This window comes from Siphateles boraxobius, unplaced genomic scaffold, assembly GCF_051911475.1.
Source record: "Siphateles boraxobius isolate OS27281-9 unplaced genomic scaffold, OSU_SipBor_1 48, whole genome shotgun sequence".
NCBI lineage: Eukaryota > Metazoa > Chordata > Actinopteri > Cypriniformes > Leuciscidae > Siphateles > Siphateles boraxobius.
Window position 1 is genome coordinate 4532155 of NW_027509119.1, and position 23575 is coordinate 4555729.

At 37.7% G+C, this 23575-nt stretch overlaps 2 protein-coding genes across 10 annotated transcripts in view; both read right to left on the reverse strand.

The window, feature by feature from the left end:
- Positions 1 to 678: 678 nt before the first annotated feature.
- rps17 (ribosomal protein S17) lies at positions 679 to 4804 on the reverse strand. The gene is made up of 5 exons (XM_077201750.1): positions 4705 to 4804; positions 3722 to 3873; positions 2883 to 2988; positions 979 to 1044; positions 679 to 796 (listed from the first exon to the last, which is right to left on the reverse strand). Exons 1-5 carry the CDS (start codon positions 4705 to 4707, stop codon positions 719 to 721), a joined length of 405 nt encoding a protein of 134 aa, XP_077057865.1. The 5' UTR covers positions 4708 to 4804; the 3' UTR covers positions 679 to 718.
- A 1554-nt stretch (positions 4805 to 6358) lies between these two features.
- csnk1g1 (casein kinase 1, gamma 1) overlaps positions 6359 to 23575 on the reverse strand; it is a 64616-nt gene continuing 47399 nt past the window's right edge. For 3 of the 9 annotated variants that reach the window (XM_077201727.1, XM_077201728.1, XM_077201729.1), the window contains 3 exons: positions 22405 to 22515; positions 18661 to 18767; positions 6359 to 10264 (listed from right to left, as the gene is read on the reverse strand). In XM_077201727.1, coding sequence (XP_077057842.1) covers positions 10210 to 10264; positions 18661 to 18767; positions 22405 to 22515 — 273 coding nt within the window. In that variant the 3' untranslated portion in view covers positions 6359 to 10209. Of the gene's footprint in view, positions 10265 to 12079; positions 12104 to 18660; positions 18768 to 22404; positions 22516 to 23575 lie in introns of all 9 variants that reach the window. The other 6 variants (XM_077201731.1, XM_077201732.1, XM_077201733.1 and 3 more) reach the window with 3 other exon arrangements.

The window sequence follows — 23575 nt, forward strand, 5'->3', positions numbered from 1 at the left end:
CAGCATTTAAATTAAAATTGTGTAAGGTTAGTAGACCCAGGACGAGCTATAGGACTGAAGCTTTGGGGAGTTGATGGACTCGATCTACTCCATCCGTGTTTTGATTATCATTGTGAATCAGATCCAGACAGTCTTTGACAAAAACAATTTCCTCAGGTTTTAATTAAAATTTGGCTTAAAAAAAGAAAAGAAAGATACATACCCACATTCAAGTGATAGAATAGTGAAGCTAGAATAAAATGTTTTTTTTTTTTCCCAGCCATTTATTCTTTTGGTATATTGCATGTTCAGTTCAGCAAAATTGCTGGCACTGGGGAAGAGTTTAAAAATAATACACTTAAAAAATACTAAACTTTTAGCAATACATGACAACCAGCTTTCCCAATTGAAAAATTAAGTTGTAAAAATTTATATTTCGGTCATTTCCATTTATGCCAGAAATTTACATTTTTACAACTTAATTTTTCCATTGGGAAAGCTGGTTTTCATGTATTGCTAAAACATCAGTATTATTCAGTAACCGTGTATCATTTTTAAATCACATTCAGTTGTATTGTTTCTAGACTGTGCCGTTACACTAACTTGCTTCAGCAGGGATTTACTGCGTTGTATTATAACAGGCCCGATCTGCAGGATGAATATGATGATGAGAACTCATCACAAATGACAAACACAAGGTTGTTCTTCCTTGCAGTCTTTATTAATGTGCTAAACAACACTAGACTCCTCTGGGTGTTTTGAAGTTCATGCCGATCGTCGGCTGGGTGACCTGCAGGTTAGGGAGGTTACCGAAGTCCTGCAGTGAGAGAGAGAAAGGGTTAATGTCGGTTCAACACTAAAAACATTTCACATCAACATCACATCTGACGGCTATTTCTTTCTCATCATTCACTTTCACCATTGCTGTTACACCACCGTAAAACTACCAGATTGAATATTTGCAGCTCCTCTACACAAATTAAGGTAAAATCAACTTACGAAAGCCTTGAGCATTTCCTTTGTATCTGGATCAACCTCGATAATCTCCTGATCCAAAGCAGAGACCTGAGAACAAACAACAAGTACATGAAATGAGGGACTAATGAGGTCCATTTACTCAACGTTGATCATTATGATATTTGGTATCATGCAACAAGTTATATTACTAGTACATAAGCAAATAAAGGGTTAACGGTTTATAGGAACAACAGCTCTTTGAGGAATTCACTGGATTGAATCTTTATTTGAAGCATCAAGTCACTTTCAAAAGGTCATGTACTCTGTTTTGATCACTACCGTAGACATCAGTGTTTATATCCGAACTATAAACTCATCTCAGTACTTGTGTGATCATTTGAATTATTGTAAGTAGGGCTGCAACTAACGATTATTTTGATAATCGATTAATCGGACTATTATTTTTTTCGATTAATCGGATAAGTTTAGAAAATTTAATTTGATTGTTTGTCTATTATAACTAAATAAAACCTTAAATCAGGGTATTTATGTGTAAAAGTGTACTTTAAAAAGTGCAGAAGCCACACATTGAGTTTTACTAATATAATCTTTATTTTTTACATTTTAAACCTTAATATATTGATAAATTAAATATAGAAAGACTGAAAACAAGCGTGTGAACGTAGTAGAGCCGCAGTAGATTGCGTTTGAATAACAATTAAAACTTAATAGTAGACAAATGCTATAAAAAGAGAAGGGAATGGAGGTACAGGCTTGATTAAAAGGACAGGAAGAATGATGCATTAGTGAACAAGCATTCGCTGAAAACCACTGACTACAGTGACTAAAAAACAATCTTTTACTGCTGCTGTTATTAACTGCCTTTATATTTAGTGCTTCACTTTGTAAACACCGTTTTAATTTCTTTGGTAGCGCGATTTTAATCCAAAACTTATGTTGCGAGCGAACTGATTGCGCAATCGGATGCTCAAATCAAAATAGATCTAGTGTGACTGTCCCGAAGTTAGTAAACAAAGCTGTTTACATGGTCTTTTCACGATCAGATAGCTATCCGATCTGAGAAAACAATGCTACTAAGTGTAAATGCCCTCCGAAACGCATTCGAGACGGATGTGAATCTGATCGCTCCAACCGCTTCAGGAGGAGATCCGAGACTCATTCCAGACGAAACTGGACAAGTGTAAATGCATCTTGTTGTTGAAACCACATGTAAATTTTACTCCCAAAAATGCAAAAAAATAAACATGTGAGAGCGTGTTATATAGGCTATATGTAATGTTATAGCCAGATATGACGGCGCTACTGCAACACGCATCACCGCAGATGAGAAGCTGAACATCTATTTATTTATTCATTCTTTTATTTATATATTTGTTGGTTAATTCGTTCGATTAGTTTTATCTTCCGCTTTTTTCTTTCTCGAGCTTTCTCCACTGTCGCCTGCCTCCGCCATCTCGCTGAATGCTGCAAAGACGCAGAGCGGCTGTGCGAGAAGCACGTGACATAAAACGAGGCCAGCTATTGGCTATTCGCTACTTCTCCTGCTGTACTCGGTGAGTAAAACCTCCGCTGGCTCATTACTGCCACACTTTGTTCACCGCAGATTTAAAATATTTACGAAATGAGCCGCTTACGGCAAATCAAAGTTATCTAGCAACTAATCGATGACTAAATTAGTCGGCAACCATTTTAATAATCGATTAGTTGTTTCAGCCCTAATTGTAAGGTGAAAAGACAAGTTAGTGAATCCGTTTCATATCTACACATGACGACTGCTCTCTCTGGGTCAGGGTGTTCTCTGTGATCGTACTTGTTAAAGCTTTAATAGAGAGCAGAATCGCTGCTATTAAGGAAAAGATATTGTGGGTGTTTGAGATCGCGCTCTTTAAAAGATGAATGTTATTGTGAAGCGAGTCGCCGCTGACCTCTGGGACGTAGTTATCGCGTCTCTCTCGCTCCTCCTCCTGCAGTTTGATGGAGATGCCCCTGACGGGACCCCTCTGGATGCGCTTCATCAGGTGGGTCACATATCTGCACAAACAACAAAACAAGGCTTTGTTTCAGTCGTCTGGATTTCACAGCAAGATCTCCATTATAAGATATCATATAGAAATATTGTATAGATATGTCAATTTCAATCCATCCATCCTCATATGCCTACATTATACATGTGCATTACATAAAACTTATTGCAAATTAATATTACAATTGTTTTATACTACATAAAAAAATGCACCGTTAATTTATGCTGAAAACAAATGGCACAGAATTAATTTTATGATTTCTGAAAAGGGCTTGAAATTATTGTTAATTATCTTTACATGACACGATTAAATCTAAAACTGATATATTGATTGATGCAAGATTTATCCAAACTCACCAACACGGCTATTTATTTTAGGCCTGTCATTACTGAACAACTTTGGAAAAACTATTGGCACATTTACGATTGATAACCTGCAAAATGTAACCATACTTTAAAGGATATTATTTTAGGACATAATGAATTTGACTATGCCTACTTTAAAAAAAGAAGAAGAGAAATGCAGGTTTGTTGGTGAGCTTGGATTTGTCAATAATAATAATAATAAAAAAAGGTGCAAAGAAATTTATAAAGATTTTAAAAAGCTTTGTTGATCCCCATCTAGCATGGGTTTTTCCCTGGCAATGTGAGATAATTTAAAGAATCTCACAATATTACCATGATACGCATTGATACCATGTCGTCAGTATCCGTCCATCGGAAGTGCTGGACTTTACTCACCCTGCGATCTTGTTGCGCAGAGGTTTGCTGGGGATGATGGCGATCTCCTCACACACTCTCTTGTTGATGTGGAAGTCATTGCCGAGTCGGGTGTAGTACTTCTCGATCACGACCCGAGCGGCCTTCTTCACGGTCTTGGTCCTGACGCGCCCCTGTTAACACACACTAGGGTCAGTCAGGGTCACATGGGTCACTTTTGTACTTTCAATTCAATTTCACTCCAAGTTTATATTCACAAAATGTTTTAAAGCATCTTTACAGAAACAGCTTATTTCACTGTTAAAATAATGATATTTTTGCCTTGTGTGAATACTGAGATTGTTGATTACAATGTGAATATTGCAAAAACATCTGTAATCACATTAATTAATAACATTTAAAGAGATATTTCACCCAAAAAAAGACAATTCTGTCACCACAGTTGCACTGTCACCCATTGACCTCCATAGTATGAAAAAAAAAGTCAATGGAGCCCCACAATTGTTGGTTACAAACATTTTTCAAAAAATCTTGTGTTCAACAGAAGAAAGAAATTCATACAGGTTTAAAACAAGAGCAAATGACAGAATTTTCATTTTTGGGTGAACGGTTTTTTAAGCTCATAAAAACTAGCAACCCTGCTAACGTCAATACCCGTTATGATTTTAACAGCGTTTTTCCCATTTACCCATAAACACGCAGTTTAAGAGCATCACATACATTTATATTATCACATTAAATCAATGAAATCCAACATAATATTGTCTAACTCTCGCTGGCAGACTTTAACGTCTGAAATTCAAAAGTTGTGAAGCGGGAGATGACGCTGTTTTTTTTTTTTCATTCAACATCCTACATAAAGCAAATGCAGAAAGTCAAAATACTCAGTACATAAGAATCGTAACAACATTAACAAAACATTCCGGTGCTTTAAAACGCAATGAGAGTTGCTAAAAACACGGATTTGAGCGGATTGAAAAGGATTCACTGTGAAACATACACACCATATTCACACGGTCTAGAGAGGAAAAGGATGGAGATCGTCCGGAACGGAAGCTTATAACACTCTTCCGGAAGTGACATAAAAGTCTCAGGATAAGACAACTGCTTCAAATTAATGGCAGACATAAATAAAAACGCCAGTTTTTATTAATAACTTGAACATATTTTTTTAACAAAATGAAGAAAGATGAGAAAGTTACAATATAAACTCACTTACATATTTGGTAGTTGTTTCCTTATTTAACATTTTTATGTTTGTGTGTGTGTGTGTATATATATATATATATATATATATATATATATATATATATATATATATATATATATACACACACACACACACAATTGTATAAGCCAACATACCTTCACTTTTGTTAGAAGGGTGCTTTTTTTTTGCAATATTGGGAGCAATATTTTATAAACAGTGTCTTAGTAGATAGGATACAAATTAATAAAAGGAGACCAAAATTAATCCGTTGTGTCCTCGTACTATAAACAGGCATATATGCATATATATATATAGAGAGAGAGAGAGAAAGAGAGAGAGAGAGAGAGAGAGAGAGAGAGAGAGAGAGAGAGAGAGAGAGAGAGAGAGAGAGAGAGAGAGAGAGAGAGAGAGAGAGAGAGAGAGAGAGAGAGAGAGAGAGAGAGAGAGAGAGAGAATGCGCGTGACGTCACCGTCAGCTGGAGTGATTGAGGCCACGCGAACTGAGTGGCAAAAAGACTGAGCGACAGCATTGGTTTTCAGCGTGAATGCCGTGAAAAACACAAAAAATACATCTAAAACAGGAACGAGCTTAGCGATTGACTGTACAACTACATTTGACAAGAAATCTGAGGTATATTTTTACAGACTACCTAAAGCTACAGAACAGAGAAGCAAATAGATCGCTGCAATTCATAGAAACAACTGGACTCCAGGCAATATGCTGAATTTAGTGGTAAAATCATTCTCTATATATTGTATTGTTATGTATTGCAGTGACAACTCATCAATCAAATATTTACCACTGTATATTCTGTATAATTTGACATTTTTAAATAAACACTGACAAAAAAACTATACAAGTTTTAAGTCTAGACGATATGATGATACATATAACATTGATAAGTTATAACCTGGATTTAGACCTGCCTATATTGTATTTATATAAAGCGTTCACAGGCAAATTTGCTGTATGTATTTCCCCGGTGTCAAAATCAGGCACAAATAAATGCCAGGAAACACGATTCCTGGCTGCATGTCAATATCCATGGATCACTGGATCTTTAGTAAGTTGTAAGGAACACCGTATTGAGTCCAATCTTTAGTTTAAACTGATAATCGTTTGTTTTACTTGCGTTTTCGCAGTTTCCCCTATTAAATCCGGTCACGCAGCTGCTCTTCTGCCACTCAGTCCGGCGGGAAAGTGACGTCAATGCATTCCCTCTAAAAACATTCTGACAAACATTTCCTACAATTGATGCATGTAATTATTTTATATATAAAAAGAGCAATTATATAGCTTATATGCAGTATATTTATCTGTAGCTGTTATGTTAATAAACTGGTGGTACTCTAATAAAGCTGTAATGGTATTTTTCTGTGTGTGTGTGTGAACTCTTCAGTTAAGACAAAAAGTAGCTCTAGAAAAGACAGACGGACTCACTCAGAGGTTAAGAGACATTTTCTTTTATTTTACATAAAAAAGGGTGCAAACTTGAGTTTCCCTTTAAGAGTGGAGGGAATAAAAATTTAATTTGAAAGGTTATGTATGGAATTTTATACGACTCCTCAGGAAAATAGGCATTTTAAATAAGATTAAGATCTTAATCTTTCTGCAACTTAAAAACAAAATATATTTGAGAGAGAGAGAGAGAGAGAGAGAGAGAGAGAGAGAGAGAGAGAGAGAGATAAAGAAATGGGTCCATCACAGTTGAAGCCCTTGGAAAGTAAAATCATCGAAGTACATTTAAGTAACATTCATATTTCAACACAATAAATTCATAATACAATGAAATTTAAAGTATCTTTGTAAGTATGACCCGAACAAGAGAATGACTCTTGCATTACTGTACAATTTAGTTTTTAATGTTTGAAGTACAGAAACATCCTTACTGAAAGAAACACTACAAAAAAAAAAAACGTGAAAAAGAGAAGTCAAATATTGCAGTGCTTTCCTACCAGACTCCTGTAATATAATCATTCCGAGGTCATTAAAAATGAGTGGTCGTTAAAAAACAAAAAACAAAAAAAACAGAAATCCAACAGGTTCCCACATTAACTAAAATCTTGTGACGGGAATGATTACATTTTCCAGAGAGAGAGAGAGAGAGAGATAGAAAAAAAGAGCTATGACTGTAGCAGACACAATGTTTGAACCCAAGCGCACAGACAGTAGCATGTTTAAGGCATTATGCAGCCACAGAATAACAGTGTATCAACTTCATGCCCACTATGTTCTTCAGTGCCCCATTTACACAAGTAGTTTCCATTGCTTTCGGGAATCAAAAGCCATGCACATAAAATCTGCATTAATGTCACTAACTTCAACTTTAGGAGAATATCTCTAGTTTACCTCTCCGCATGTACATCTGCAGCACGTTAAAGTGACCAGAACCGCGACACAGAAGCAAAGGTAATGAATGGGAATGGTACACAAACGCCTCTGGGAATGCTTCCTAATATTTCTCATACAATAATGGTGTATTTAAACCTCAGAATGCCAGGATACCATCTTTATTACGGTACAAAAACATATCCTAAAAATAAAATAAAAAAGGGAAAATTAAAGCTGAAAGATGGTTTGGAATAATCATCACCTTGCAGTCGACGAGAGCCAGTAGTCATTACGATCGCATTAACCAAGATCCCAGTAATGAGGAATAACGTCAGCTCTACTTCAAATAGCATATGAGGGCATGATTTCAGTGTCTAATGTAGTGTCTTTTTCAACCTGCAGATGGTGCCTTAAAAACAAAACAAAAAACAAAAATATTCTGCACATCTGGACATGCAGGACTAGCTTCCTCATCCATAAATCCAACAATTTCACATTCTGCTTATATCCGTAAAACGATTCCGGAGTGGCTTGCAACAAGCCAAGGCCTTTGGACGTCAATTAAGGGGTTAAAGGAGTTAAATCCTGCAAAAACAAAACTAAAAAAAAACACACTTCTTCGAGGCCGAAGCACCTGGCGATAGCAAGCAGTGCACATCCAGAAATACGAAATCATTTTCCAACTCTAGCGAGGCACGTAATACATATCGTTAAGAGAAGAACGTTAAATAAAGAGTCACGCCCCGACGCGGATTTCCAAGAGTATCATTCAAGTACTTTTCACAGAATAATTTAGACCCAAAGTGACTCGCATCACAGTGGATTAAGCACAAGGAAAATCTATTAAATAACCGTCACATCGGAAACACACACGCATTAGTCCCTATAACCGGCATATTTGAACGCAACTCCCGTTCCTTGATCGTGGAAATCGTTCCTGAAAGTGAAAGGGTCAAGTGAGAGCTCACCGAGTTACTATTTACATGGCTGGATAACTGATGAGTTGAATGGTGGAAACATGCTAATAAAGAATCTGTGGCCATTTGCGGATCTATTTGGTCCAACACGGTCCTATCTATCGATCCACAGCTTTATAGGAACATTCGAAGCACGGCATCCACCAGTAGGCCCCCGAAAAGGACCCCCAAAACACAAAACGGGCCCGGTAGATTCTTCAAGCGGCCCAGTTTACCCCCGTTCCTTATGAAAGATGAGTTCAGAGGTCAGTAGGATTCAGTAAACAAGGGCCCAGCGAAACTCTAGTGCAGTCACACACTCCTATGGCTTCTCTCTCAACGTTTTGTACGGTGATCAAAATAAAATAAAATAATAGTCACTGTATATAATTTCTCTTACATTAATTCACATTTACTATACATTAGAAAGATCACGAAATAAAAACACGGATTTAATGCTGTGAAATAGGTGAATGGTGACCGAACAAAAAAAAAAAACAATAAAATGAGCAAGGCAACATCACGACTGAGATTAGCGATTTTCCGAAGAGTAAAAAAAAAAAAAAAAAGACGACGACGAGAACAGAACTACTGTAATTATTTCATATATAACCCAATTTGACGTAATTCCTGTTTTAAGGATTGCGTTTGGAAAAGGACCGCCTCATCCATGCAAGAGGTCAAGGGCTGCCCCGTCTCAAATCGCGTATGGCCACTATAACAAACCAGTCAGAATTTACAGAACGGGCCACTTTTGCTCACGTTTTCTGCCACATAATTGGATTTGGTGACTCGAACCCCCTCCAGAAAGGGATTGAGACATGTTTCAGGTCAGTATGAAGGCATGGGAGGAATTATCACGTCTCATCACAGAGTGGACCCTGCCGAACAGTGTTAAGGCATTAAATCGAGATGTTTTGGAGCGTAATTCTGCATCCTCCCAGGTTACGCCTACTAAAAGGCTGCCGAACGGACTTAAATCGCATTATTTACGGATTACTATGAACACGTTGAGGCCCCACAAGCCACTCTGGCACATGAAATGGTTATTGTCATCCTGAATAATTAGCAGGTTTTTATCAGGCATAAAAAAAGAAAACATCGATCGGGAACTGGTCGAGGGAATAATAAGTGACTATATGGACAGAGAGATACAAAAGCGCAGAGGGAAAAGTCTTACCGGCCACCTCAGCCGATAGAAAAGCAGCCAGCTGTACGTCAAAGCGACACGATATCGTAGTAAGAGGAGAGGAAAGCAGCATGACTGGCTGGTGGGTTGAAGTGGGACGAGTGCTTTAGAACAAGCAGCTTAAATACTAGTCAGTGAAACGACGAGCGCCACTGGAAACAGCTGCTTACGTCACACTTTCACAAAGTTTTACGTGTAAAGGCCGGCTAGCATCATTACAACAGTTATTTGTTTTGCGCTTCAATCCGACAGATGCGACGAAGAAATCCGCTAGTCATATTCTAAGGCTTCGACCACTTTCTGGCATTGCGAGAACCAACAATCAGCCACCGAAAGACACAAACGAACATTTAAATAGGGGTTAAGTTGAAAATAAAAAGCCACCGTCTCGTCTCGAGGTGCTAAGAGGGATGAAAAAGGTCCAGCGTGGGCGAATTTGTCTCTCTCCCTGTATATCGCACCGGTCGTGGAGGAAGAGACACATTCAGAGACGAACGTCCACCGCCGACGAGGAGAACGAGAAAAGAAGCAAAACAGCAAATGAAGTGCAGTGCTGTTCCAGTGCTTTGAGATCCTTAGCTTTGTGTGAAGATCCTAGAGGCAGTCCGAGGACGAGGCCCGTCGCTGCCTAAATCAAGACGGAGTGGAAGAAACAAAAAAAAAAACAATCCCCACAGAGACAGCGTGTGCGTGCCTCCTGGTTTTCATACATCGCTCCCCAACTCGTTTGGAGGGCTCGGCTGTTGTCGTCTTGTAAAATTTCTTTATTTGAACGCTCTAAAAACAACCAAAAGGAACAGACTGCGCCGCGAGGCCGGAGGTTCATTTGTGCCGTGGCGTGTTCTTCTTCCTCTTCCTCTTGAAGAAACAGCAGCACCTGCGGAAAAACAAAAGAAAAAACATGTAAACGACAGTGTTGTCAGACGATTGGCTGATTCCTCCAACCTAATAATGAAGCGCCTCTATGTAAATCTACACATGCGCCGTCAGTATTGTAGCTGCCGTGAACATCAAGCAGATTTGTGGGTTATGCTACAGCGCTGATCAAAAACAGTGCATTAGTATATTCGTACCAACCTAAACGCTGCATATGAACGACAACTGGTCAAAGTTAATAAAAAGGAAACTTAAATGACATTTACGGTACGCTAAAAGCATCGATGGCAATGTTAAACGGCAACAACACGACAGAATGGGTTTAGGGGAAACAAGGCACATGCAGTGGAAGAGAACAGCTCCAGACTGACACATTGAAAAGTGAGAGACTTCACTAAACGTGTTTCTGAAGGACGCAAGCGGCGCTGGCTGAAGCGTTTGGGTTCACTGCGGTTATTAATGAGGACGTACAGTGCCCTGCGAACACATGCAGATCCTTGACTAAATCTGACTTTACCAAACACTACATTTCCCTGTAATAGTTTAGTTAGAAGCACAAACCATTTAAGAAAATTGTCAAACTTTTCTTCAACATTCCATTATTAATTGTTACACCTTTTTTTTTTTGGAAGGGAATGCAAGCAATGTCCACAAACAGTGAGAAATTAATTTATTTAAGGATTTATTAAAAAATAGGGATACTTAAGTTTGCCTGGTAGATGATGACCACATTTATTATGTCCATATATATATATATATATATACATAAACATCAATAAAACTGTAGTCATCTGAAAATAGTTGTTCTGATAAAAAGGACTTTTTGTTGATATGAAGTTTAGTTTGGATAATTTTTTTATTGTTTTTTACTATTTTTAGCCATATGCCATCAATCACCCTGAAACAATTATGTGGCTGTTCAAATCAAGAGTTAAAATGGTTAGATTGCGTCAACCAATCTGATCAAAGAAATGACTTTATTGTTATAAAATATCCAGAAAAAATATTAAATAAGCCATTGGAGGGTTTGTAAATTAGTATAAAAAAAAATGAAAATAAATAATAATGTCATCTGAAACATTGTTCAGAATTTCAGGATGTCAAGGACTTGATAACATGAAATTAATAAGTTGCACTATTTTAATGTGTCCTTGTGTAATTATACATTTAATGACTGTAATAATAATCAACTATATGTACAGTACTTACTTTAGGGTTAGGTTTTGGTTTAGGGTTACTTGCATATAATTATGCATAATTTATAGATATTACTATAGTAATTACATGTACCATGTGTAAAATACACTTTAAAATAAAATGTTATCAATTAATATAAAACAATTTTGGGAAAAAATGTGAAGCAACATTCTGTCAATTAAATTGGAAGAACTTAATGTCTGTGCAATTGCAAAAGAGAGAAAAAAATAAATATATCAGAATTCAATCTATAAGTTCAGATACATTTCCTAATGCAGTGGTGAGCTTTAGTTAAGGGTCTGCATACTTCTTAAGGCACCGAATATGTGTGTTTAAGTAGAGACCTCGTCATTCTCATTGAGTTCCTGTAAATAAGCTGAAGTTGGGCTATTAAAGACTTCTCATCGTACCTCAAATCAACTTTAGGGTATTTCAGCCTCTCAAATCAGACTTTATGTGCGGACAGACCTCCCTCTTTCCCTTTCAAACTCACACCATGAATAGCTACATTAGCCTACAACTGTGTAAGTAGATCTTGGTGTAAGTGTGATCTGTATGGCCACAGTCTAGGCTGGTCCACTCCCCTTGGGTTTGATGTGGACTGGAGAGAGGGACTCACCACAGGTTGAGCATTTTCACGCAGCTACAGAAGAGTGTGAAAAGAGAAAAGACAGATTATTACACAGAGGTGAGACGATGAGACAAACCTAATGTCGGCGACGACAGACCAACAGGAAGACACACACAAACAGAAAAGAGATTGAGAGGGGGATACACTCAGGGGATGATGTAGATCTAGAACAACTACTCAATTCAAGTTCGCTTTTTATCAACTAATATCATAATAGGCATTTTCTGTATACCTGTGTTAAATTGTAAAACAGATGATCAACAGAAAAAGAAAAAAAAACAAGAATGAGAGAAAAAGGGGAGGAGAAGAATAGGAACAGAGGGGGATTGGAGAAATGTAGTGTCGTCCTCAGCTCACCAGCCCACTAGTGAATGGGTAAAAATATATCACAGCCATATATATATATATATTTATATTAATAAGCTTTTTAGAAGTTGTCTCTAAGCATAGCAACAAAAAACGCCACAAAACCCAGGTCACTTTTAAACAAACACAAAATCACAGAGTTTTAGCACATTGAAAAACATTTAGTAAGTCAGATGATGAGCCAAAACATTATGACCAGTCACAGGTGAAGCATATACCGTTGATCATCTCTTAAACAAGGCCACATATTAAAAGGAATAGTTCACTTCAAAATGAAAATTGTCATATTTACTCTTCCTCAAGTTGTTTCAAACCTGTATGAATTTCTTTCTCCTGCTGAACACTGAGATATTGTGAAGAATGTTGGTAATCATACAGTTGATGGACCCCATTGACTTCCATAGTATTTTTTTTCTTACTATTGAAGTCAATGGGGTCCATCAACTTGAGGGTGAGTAAATATGACAAATTTTCATTTTGAAGTGAACTATTCCTTTAAGATCTGTGTAGATTAGATGGAAAGCAAACAATCAGTTCTCGTAATCAACATGTTTAATGCAGGAATAAAAAGATCTGAGCCACTTTGACAAGGACCAAACTGTTATGGGAAGGCGACTGGGTCAGAGTATCTCTGGATCAAGGCTTGTGTGTCAGAGTTTACCAACAGTGGACCGACGAGGGATAAACCACAAAAAACCGGCGACGGAGTTGGGCGGCCGAGGCTCATTGATGCACGAGGCCAATGAAGGCTATCCCGTCTGTTCCGGAGCAACAGAAGCTCTACTGTGGCACAAGTCACACAATTGTAATGATGGTTATTGGAGGAATGTGTCAGAACACACACTGCATCTCACTCTGGTGTGTATGAGGCTGTGTAGACCAATCATGATTATGATGACCCCCGTCCACCGTCGAATGAGCCTACAATGAGCACATGAGCATCAGAACTGGATCTTGAAGCAAAGGAAGAAGGACGCCTGGTCCGACGAGTCCCGTTTTCTTTTACATCTCATGGACGGCCGTGTGTGTGTGTGTGCCGATCACCTGGAGAAGTGATGCACCAGGATCACTGAGGGAGTGTGAAGCTCTGAGAAAACCTTGGATTCGGACATTCACGTGGACTAGGGATGTGACAGTGAGGATATTTTCCCACCGGTTAATCGACGCGTGACAGCACCGGTAATACCGGTATCACCGGCGGGGGCTTTTAAATCGCTAATTTAAAGGCAATCGTAAAATGCGCGCGTTTGCACCGCCATGCATAATGGTGGTCGTGCGGAGCACCACTGTTTGGTTATTGTGCCCTGAATTGGCGCTAATTTGAAAACTAAACATTTTTTTTACATCGCTTATAAAAAGCTGATGCGGCAGTGTGCACTTCACTTTCACTTTTAAATTAGTGTCAATTCATCCTTCACAGGGAGTTTGATTGACATGCGATCTGACCAATCAAAATCCACCATTTATGTCCGACAAAGCAGTCAGGAGAGTTAGTAGATTAACGGTGGATTTAACCTTGGCTTTAACTGAGGCAATCTTTCATAATAATAATAATAATACTAAATTAAAGAAATTAATTAATTAATTAAATTAAAGAAATTAATTAAAGAAATGATTCCCTCTGATTTTCGGTTTCATTAAAAAGTTTGATTACTCGCAACAGTCTCGCATGTGCTTAGAACTCGTGTGAATTGCATGTATAAAATGAAGTTAACGAACAACCTCGATCCATCAGGAAATGCCATAGGTCGCTGAATTTCACTGCGCTTCATGAAGAGTTGTTCTTTCGCGTGAAGAAGCCGTTCGCCGGAGATGTGTTAAAAGATAGCGGAGTGCATTCATGATTATTAGGCTACCGGTATAATAATCCTCCTGGCGCCGGGTCTGAGTGAGTCATTTAATGTTAATCAAAGAACAAAGGTAAGAGTAATGACACTTTAAGACCAGCCGCTGCTGACAGAGACGCGATCTGACACCCGTCCCATTTTCTCACATCTCTACGTTCATTTAAGACTTTACTTAAATAATTTAAAGGTCCCCTGACATGTAATTTTCACTTTCTGAAGTTTTTTAACATTAATATTAGTTCCCCTAGCATGTATTTGGTCCCCTCGTGTCTAGAAATTTCAGTCGGTGTAAACCGAGTTTTGGCCGAGTCATATAGGGGAAAGGTTACCCCCCCTTCTCTGCTTTGCCCGCCCAGAGAATTTGACCCGCCCATGAGAAAACGAGCTAGGAAGTACGAACGCGCGTGCGATCTTAATTTATCCTCGAGAGATATCATGGTGTGTGACTGATCGAAGCACTAAAGTTGAATAGAAAGATATAATGGCTTGCAAACGAGCAAAGCATGGCAGTTGACCAGTGTTCGGATGTACAAATGAACACAAAAGTATTTTTTAGTTCCTTCATCCGAGCCTCTGAAGAAACAATGGGTTAATTTTATTTTCTCTGGAAATGCGCCGATACAACTTCCCAAAGTTTTGGATGGTCCAAACATTTCACCGACGACTGTTTCCTCAACTTGGGCCAACACAGAGCTGGCCTCGATGAACGTCTGAAAATAAATCGATCGAGCTACCAAGCAACAATTCAAGTTCAAGTTCAGAAAGGTAATCTTTCTCTCAAAATCGTTCAATACTGTTAATGTATCAGTAAGTCAAGCCAGTGTCTAAAATATCAGCTTCACATCGTTTCTTTTAGTAGGATGAAAATAATCTTATTTAAATTGTGAACAAATTATATACAGAAATCGATCAAAGAACAATTTCACACAGCGCGAGTTTATCTGGACAACTCGTTATGAAATCGACGCACGTGACTGCACAACGAAGCTCTTACTGTATGTACATCATCGTGTTTGCATTGGTGAAAGCATTAGAGAGAGTGCAGAAACTGCGTTGCAATGCTAAGATCTTCAGTTTCGCGATCTACAGACTGTCATCTGCTTGCTCAATGCTTATCACAGCAACATTTTATGTGATGGGAATAGATCTAAATACTTTAAAAACTTCTCACGATTCGTTAATTTCGATAGCTGTATCAGTAAAAACGTATAATAGCAGTAGTAAAGGTATTCGAGAGACTTTCACATGTAATACGTAGCTATTTCATATACACGCACGTCAGCCAATCACAGCAGTGGCCGCGTTTACACTGAATCCCACAGCAGACACGCCCCTTCAAACAGAGTGTTCAAATCAGAGGCTAGGAAAAATGCCTTTTATTTCTAAATCTAAAAAACATACTAACATTATAAGAACAACCCAGGAAACATTATAAAATAACCCCATGTCAGGGGACCTTTAAGACTCCTCTTATGAGACACTCGACAAAACGGACATTTTGGCATAATTTGTGTGTGTTATGGTTTGTTCAAGCCCGAAAGACAACTCAATACTGACACGCGTCTTTTGTGTGGGTCGTGTGTGTGTTTAACGGGCAGGACTTAACGGATACTGCGTAATTGCGTTAAATATTTTTAACGCTTTAAACTTTTGTTTTCTTTTTTTCTCTGTGCCGCAATGGGCAAAGTGATGAAACCGGTGTTGCGACTGAACACCGTGTAACACGACTACCGTAGCAAGCCTAACGTGGACGTGTGTTTTACACGTGTCCCAGAACATTGCAGCAGAGCAGGAACAGCCCTTCATGATAATGCTGGAAGAGGCTCGTTCAGAAGGAGAACACACACCCGACACACATCGACGGTTTAAGGAACATGATGAAGAGTTCAAGCTGTTGCTCTGGCCTCCAAATTACACAGATCTCAATCCAATTGCTGGACCGTCAAGTTCGATCCACGGCGGCTCCACCTCGTATAACTTGAAGGATCTTCTTCTGATGTCTTGGTGCCAGAAACCACAGAGACCACAGGACGCCTTCAGGACTCTTTATGGTTTGGCAGCATCAGGAGGACCAACAGCATATTAGGCAGGTTTCATAGTGTTTTAGCTCATTAGCTTTAGTGTGTGTGTGAGAGCATGTTAGGTTTAATTGTAATTAAATAGGCAAAATATCAAATTCATATTTCTTATTTTATGACCTGGACATGCACCCATTAATGGAGTATTCAACAGGCTTGGGCTCGTTTTACAGCGTCAAACGCAGCACCTCCAATCTCAAACCAAAACTATAAGTTTATAACACCATTTTAAATTTTTAACTCACAGTAATCTAGCTCACAAGAGTTATACAGACATTAGACGAGGTGAGGGGGAACGTGTTCAACTTCTGACTACAAACTTTTAAGATTTTAAAGCTCATAGGAATGACAAGTGACATGAATTGTAACACCCAATGGTAACACCCGTATACCCTGTGGTTTAAAGGTTTAAAAAAAAAATGTTATAGAATGAATACTTTATAACTTACTGAGAGTAATAAGCCAAATTTTCAATCTCATTAACATGATTTTAACGTTTGTGTTGGGACAGAAAAACGAACAAGAACTGTTGTACCTATTCTTACAGAGGAAACGTTCATTGTAAGGTTTAACAAACTTACGAAAGCATCCACTGTTATAAATAAACAGAATGAGCATCAAATGAGCTCATTTCCTCCTCTACTTACTACATGCCAAACAATGCATGATCTGCTATCCAGACACATTCAGCCATAAGCCAAGTCGTGTGAAGTTCTTCTCATCTGACAATTGTGTGAATCGTGCTTGACGATTCTCCATTTTATATCAACATTAATAAATATTAATATTATATTTAATGTGATTTAACATCGTAGAGGCAAAAGCTTTGGTTCAAGTGGCATTGTTTCACCATTACAGGCTCAATCTTTAAATAATGAAACGTAACAATGATAAAAAAAGGTTTCTATATTCAAGAAAACAAGGAAATATAGAAGAGAAAGAGATGAGAGAGATCTCTAGAAGAAAGACCTCCGGTGACATTAATACTGTGTAATTACCATGACGACCTCGTGTTTGTGCCGTAATGTTAATTGATAGACGCTGCTGCCGTCTACGCCACTTTCAAGCTTTTGCATCAATAAATCAAAGACAGAGGCTTTAAGATATCAAAGAACTAGGAGAAGAAGTGTTTTATATGACTGAAACTCAAATGCACATCAGGTGCTCTAGAAGAAAATTAAACTAAAGAATGTAATCGCCTCTGAATTTAAACAGGCAAACTAAATGAACGTAGTTATTATGGACACTGCCGTTTCCGCTCTTATGGAAATTCTGGACAAGTTCTAAGAGTCTAGAAAAAAGCACAAAAAAATATACACTACCGGTCAATAGTTTGGAATAAACTGTTTAAAAGTCTCTTCTGCTCACGAGGGCTACATTTTATTTATTTATTAAAAATACAGTAAACAATATTCAAACAGAAAACAGTTATTTAAAATTGAATATATTTTAAAATGTAATTTATTCCTGTGATCAATGAATTTTGTCTACAGTGTCACATGATCTTTCAGAAATCATTCTAATATGCTGATTTGCTGCTCAAGAAACATTTATGATTATCATCAATGATTAAATAATTTTTGAGGGAAAACGTGATACACTGTATGCAAAAGTTTGGGGTAAGAAATATATGAAAAAAAACAGTTATTCAGCAAGAACGTATTAAATTGATCAAAAGTGACAGTAAAGAATTATATTGTTACAAAATGTTTCTATTTCAAATAAATACTGTTTTTTTTAACTTTAGATTTATCAAAGAATCATGAAAAAAGTTGTCGTATACAAAAAAAATATTAAGCAGCAAAAACGAATAATTGGTGCCGATAATTTTCATATATCTATCATTTTTTTTATAGATAAAGGAAAAGTTATTTTAAATTGTAACAATATTACTGTTTTAATATTTAAATAATAATATTTACTGTTTTGTTTTTTATTAAATAAATGCAGCCTTGGTGAGCAGAAGAGACTTCTTTAAAAAACATGAAAACATTTTTTTTGTTGTAATTATGCCAAACTTTCGACCGGTAGTGTATGCCACACATTTAATTCAAAACTGAAAAGTACCAATAAAAATAAAATAAAAAAAAGGTTTAAAAATGGATGATAGTAGCCGATATAACGCTCCACTACACACCTTCGGGACACAGAGCACTACAGGGGAGCAGATGGGAACGGACCAGTGAGGGCAAGGGTGAAATCATGTGCTAAAGGACAGTTTGTGCCAATCAGACACAAGGCAAAGTACAGAAACCTGTGAGAAGTCATGTGCACATACTTGGCCTCATCCACCACCTCCACCTCTGCCTGCGCTGTGATTGGTGCGTTCGAGTGGGCCGCCAGCGGGTCGTCAGCATTCAGTTCACCATTAGTCGAGCTCACCACCTGTGGTGTTAGAAAAGAAAGACATAATTATCCTGTGGCCTCAGTGTAATAATGTTATTTTAATTACACAGTTCAGACCATAACTGTGCAAGTAACTACTCGTACGCAATAAATGAGGAAAATCATTTACTACTTCACTTATGGGAGAACTGATCAAATATTCCTGGTTAAATACATAGATAGATATAACAATAGATTATACGATATATAACCTATTGATTATAATAGATTATATGATATACAGATAGAATAGTAGATATAAGATGTAAATAGATTTTTACAGTAATGCATTTATAAAGGAAAAAATCCATTAATAGGGCCATTAATAGTAATAATGTGCGTTTTCCTCACAAGAAAATAATTTCCTTGTGTGTTTTTTTACGACCAGGCGAACAGATGCTGTCAATAGAGTTTAACTTGCAATATTTAAATGCTGCTTAAATTACTTCGAAATCAGCACGCAATCAAATAAAAATGTACTCATGTAGCCAGATTATGATATTCATGCTATCATTTAGAATTGACCAGATCCACGAATGTACAGTAATAATAACACTGGTCTACAGTGGCCACAAAACATATTTGTACACTTACATGTAACACCACTTGCTTTGATACTTTGTCATCAATATATTTTATATAATTTCCTACAATATAAATGAATGAAGACGCCATCAAAATAAGCTCAAGGACTGTTACCAGTCGTTTCTGAGGTCTCTACTCTATAAAAGTGAAGAAAGCAGCGCAAGATGGTGATTCTGCGCATTTGTTGTGGTTTCAATCATAAAGATGCACTGAATAAAGTGCATTAGTCCCCGCCTACTTTTTCAGCAGCGTTGGTTCCGGAAATATAATTTCCAATCATTTCTCCCTTAGGGATTTTAAAAATAAATCTTTGTTAAAGCGTTATAAACCATGAACCAAGTCAAAGAGCTACAAGGTGAATCAGAACACTACAAAAATTTGATTTGAAGCAAAAAAAAATTTGAAAATAAGACAAACATAGCAGACTGCGCAAGACTTACACACCGCAAGCGTCAGCGGCGCGTGAGAAGCTCGTATTTTTTTCGGCGTGCATGTTAATCAATGAGTGCGTTTACACCGCGAGCAGGAGCAGCGCGTGAGCGTCAAGCAGGAGCGTCGCGTGAGCAGCAGTGAAGCGCGGGTTTCGGCTTCGAGCTTATTTTTGCTACGCTGCTCACGCTCAATTAAAGTGAAAGCACACTTTCGATGGACACAATTAACAAGATTTCACACAAAACGTGCCCCAAACCCATAGAATTTGCATGTCTAGTGTGTTTTAACAAGAATTGCAATGTGTCAGAAAAGGAAACGAAGACTAACATAAAGAAAATAACATTTTATAGAAAATGTACCCATCAAACTTGTTTTTAATTATTCAGTTTGGGCTTTGAACAAACTTCAAATGTGTTTATTACCACCAAATTCTAAAAACAAAATTTTCAAAAGTCCTTGTAAAGGAATGCTTGCTTATTTAGCCTTATGTGTAGCCTGGGAGCAAAAAAAAAAAAAAAAAAAAACGTTAGTGAGAAAATCACATGAAGCATCGCAAACGGCAAAATCGATTTAAAAATGGAGAAATATAAAACTACTCGATTAAAAATGTGGTTAGTCTTTAGTTTAGGGTCCAATTCTCACTATTAACTAGTTATTTATTAGGATGCATATTACTAGGATATTGGCTGTTTATTAGTATAAAGTTTATTAATAATAAAGTACATATTAATGTCATATTCTACATCCCTTAATCCTAAACTTAACTACCTTACTAACTATTAACAATCAGCAACTAGGAGTTTATTAAGGCAAAAGTCATAGTTAGTAGTGAGAATTGGACCCTAAACGTGTATGTGTATATATATCATGTGTATATATTTTAATATTCAATACATATATATTTTAAGTCTAATGCAAAATATGCATGTGCTTATGTATTTTGAAAGTGTAAGTGTAGATCATTTGCAGTGCTTCATGGAAATGGACAGAGCTAAAGAGCTCTTTTGGGGCATTTTGCTTGTTTCTCTGATTGGTGGAATTTTCTGCACAGCATCATCAGTTATATGTAGTTATTCGCAACGGTGATCATTTTAAAAATAAGAAAAATGTGGGCTGGCGGCTTTAACAGCATTGATTTACAACCTTGTAGCTCATAGTATGGTTGTCTTTAAAGGTTTACAAGTTATCATAAAAAATAATAAAAAATTCCCATGGAGAAAATGAATGGAGTTTTTACTTCCAGAACCCACACTCTATTGTGACACTGCATAGAGATATTCGGAAATACTATTATCTAATTATAGCTGTACCAAATACAACAGAGGTAACAACATATTTCCCTGATAGTCTGCGTCACATCTTATGCTGCGTTTTATTCAACTCAGAAAGTTGGAATTTACATCCTCCAACTTGCAAAAGTGATAGAACAAGAAAACACCACATTTGGAAAATTCCAATAGAACGTGATGATGACCACGTGATGATGATGACGCTCTTCATCATGCGTTTGGAACTAAGAGAGAGGGGGAATGTCCAACTTTGAATGAAACGCAGCATTTCTACAGTGGCTATGTTTACATGCACAACTTTCTGAACGTTGTGTTTACATGAACGCTAAACATGTGATCGGGTTAAAGGGATAGTTCACCCATAAATTAAAATTCTGTCAGTTATTACTCTCCCTCATGTTGTTCCAACCCCGTAAGACCTTCGTTCATCTTAACACAAATTAAGATATTTTTGATTAAATCTGAGAGCTTATTTCGAGAAGTTATTAAAGACATCGTTAAAATAGTCCAAGTGACTACAGTGGCTCAATCTTAAGTTTATCAAGCGACGAGAATACTTTTTGTGTGCAAAAAAAAACAAAAATAACGACTTTATTTCAACTATTCATTTCCTTCTCTGTCGGCCTTGAGTCAGTTCACTAGTGTAACAGCGTAGAGCTTCTGTGTTGTACGTCACACGCATCACACACATGACCAGCGTCGGCCAATAGTGAGCCTACGTGTGACGTAGCTCTACGCAATCGCACTAAGCTAACTGACTAGAGGCCCACAGAGAAGGAAATGAATAGTTGAAATATAGTCGTTATTTTTGTTTGTTTTTGCGCACAAAAAGTATTCTCGTCGCTTGATAAACTTAAGATTGAGCCACTGTAGTCACTTGGACTATTTTAACGATATCTTTAATAACTTTTCGGGGCAGGCAAGTGTCAATCCCTTAGAAGCCTATGGAGGAGTGATCCAGCTCTCAGATTTCATCAAAAATATGTGTTCCGAAGATGAACGAAGGTCTTACGGGGTAGGAACAACATGAGGGTGAGTAAATACTGACAGAATTTAGTTTACAGAGTTTATACACGTCCTCTCAATCGGATTAGAAAAGGAATAAACCACCCCTTTCAATCAAATCGAAATTTAATTCGGATCGATTCATGCGTTTACATAAAGGCTTTTCATACAACCGTAGATGTAAACGTAGCCAGTGTTGTTTTAATAAGTGCAAGACCAGCCAAAGAGGGTAACCCATAGAGGAAGTGTTGTAGTCAGGTGTGAGAGCAGATGCTGTTGCAGATGGCCATAGACATGAGCGCACAGAGCGAGGGGTGAAGCTGTACCTGCACTGAGCCCCCGTGCCTGTCCGCTGCCAGGTGAGAGGTCAGGTAGGACGAGTTTGTCTGCCGGTTGGGCTGCACCTCCCATGCTCCTCTGCGGTCGGAGACGGCCGTCTGCGCGGGTGGAGGAGGCGCAGGACAGGGACAGGAGGAGGTGTGGTGAGCGAGCGAGAGAGGGCGAGTGAGGCCAGGTGGCATGCAGCACAATGAAGGAAAGGAAAATCAACAAAAAGAGCCAGTCAAAGCCAGGAAATGGCATTAGTGACTGTGGACGCAATCGTCCAATCAAACCAAGAAGCAAAATAAACACAAAGAGACATCAAAACAGAAGAAACTGAAGGGAAAACTTTCTCCAAGCTAGTGAATGCCAAGTGGAGACTACATGTAGCAAATCAGGCATCCAACATGGAGATCAGATAGGAATATCTGACAGCATAAATTCAAATCATCTACAGCTACATCCATTTCAAACTGATGGGGCATATTCTGCCATTTGACTAGACAAGACATTGACAGAGACAGAGTGAACACAAGGACAAACACAAATCCAAATTCAATTTCTGAAATTGTGATGTGCAGTTTATTCAGCTTCAGTAGTGGTGGGACTTTTCATCTTATTGTTTAATTTTAATTTCTTCATTTCTTTTGCATTTAGTGGTAGGATCTAAATTAATTTCGTTTTCCGTTCAAGTGGAGATTAGTTAAGAGTTAAGAGTTACTGGAACACTGCTTCTGGACACATGACCAAAACTGCAGTATACAACAGGGTTAAAGGCACAATATGTAAGATTTTTGGATTCAAATAACTAAAAAACACTGAAACAATTTGTTGACTTGTGTACTTGCATAAATCACAAATATTTGGGATTGCGAGTCATTGCGTCACCTGTCAATGACGTCATATCCACGCTACCCTCGATTTCCAGTTTTACATCCATAACAATCATGGAAACACTAAAGACCCTTTAATATACTACGCATTTTATTAGACAGGTGAGCAACTGTTTGGATACTTTTATTGACAGAAAACGAATCATTGTTATATAGCTCAACACGGCTATTCTTATTTTTTTAATCTCTAAAATCCTTTTTTTTACCACGAATACCTCAGAGACAACACTATTCTGTCAAGTGGCTGCCATTGCATGATTAGAAAGCTTTATATGTAGTAACG

Bases quoted from the DNA above. Each gene is read 5' to 3' on its own strand.
- rps17 (XM_077201750.1), bottom strand. The intron at 2,989-3,721 runs GTGAGTAAAGTC...TTGTTTGTGCAG, and splicing joins CTGCGCAACAAGATCGCAGG to ATATGTGACCCACCTGATGA. The intron at 797-978 runs GTAAGTTGATTT...CTCTCACTGCAG, and splicing joins AGGAAATGCTCAAGGCTTTC to GACTTCGGTAACCTCCCTAA.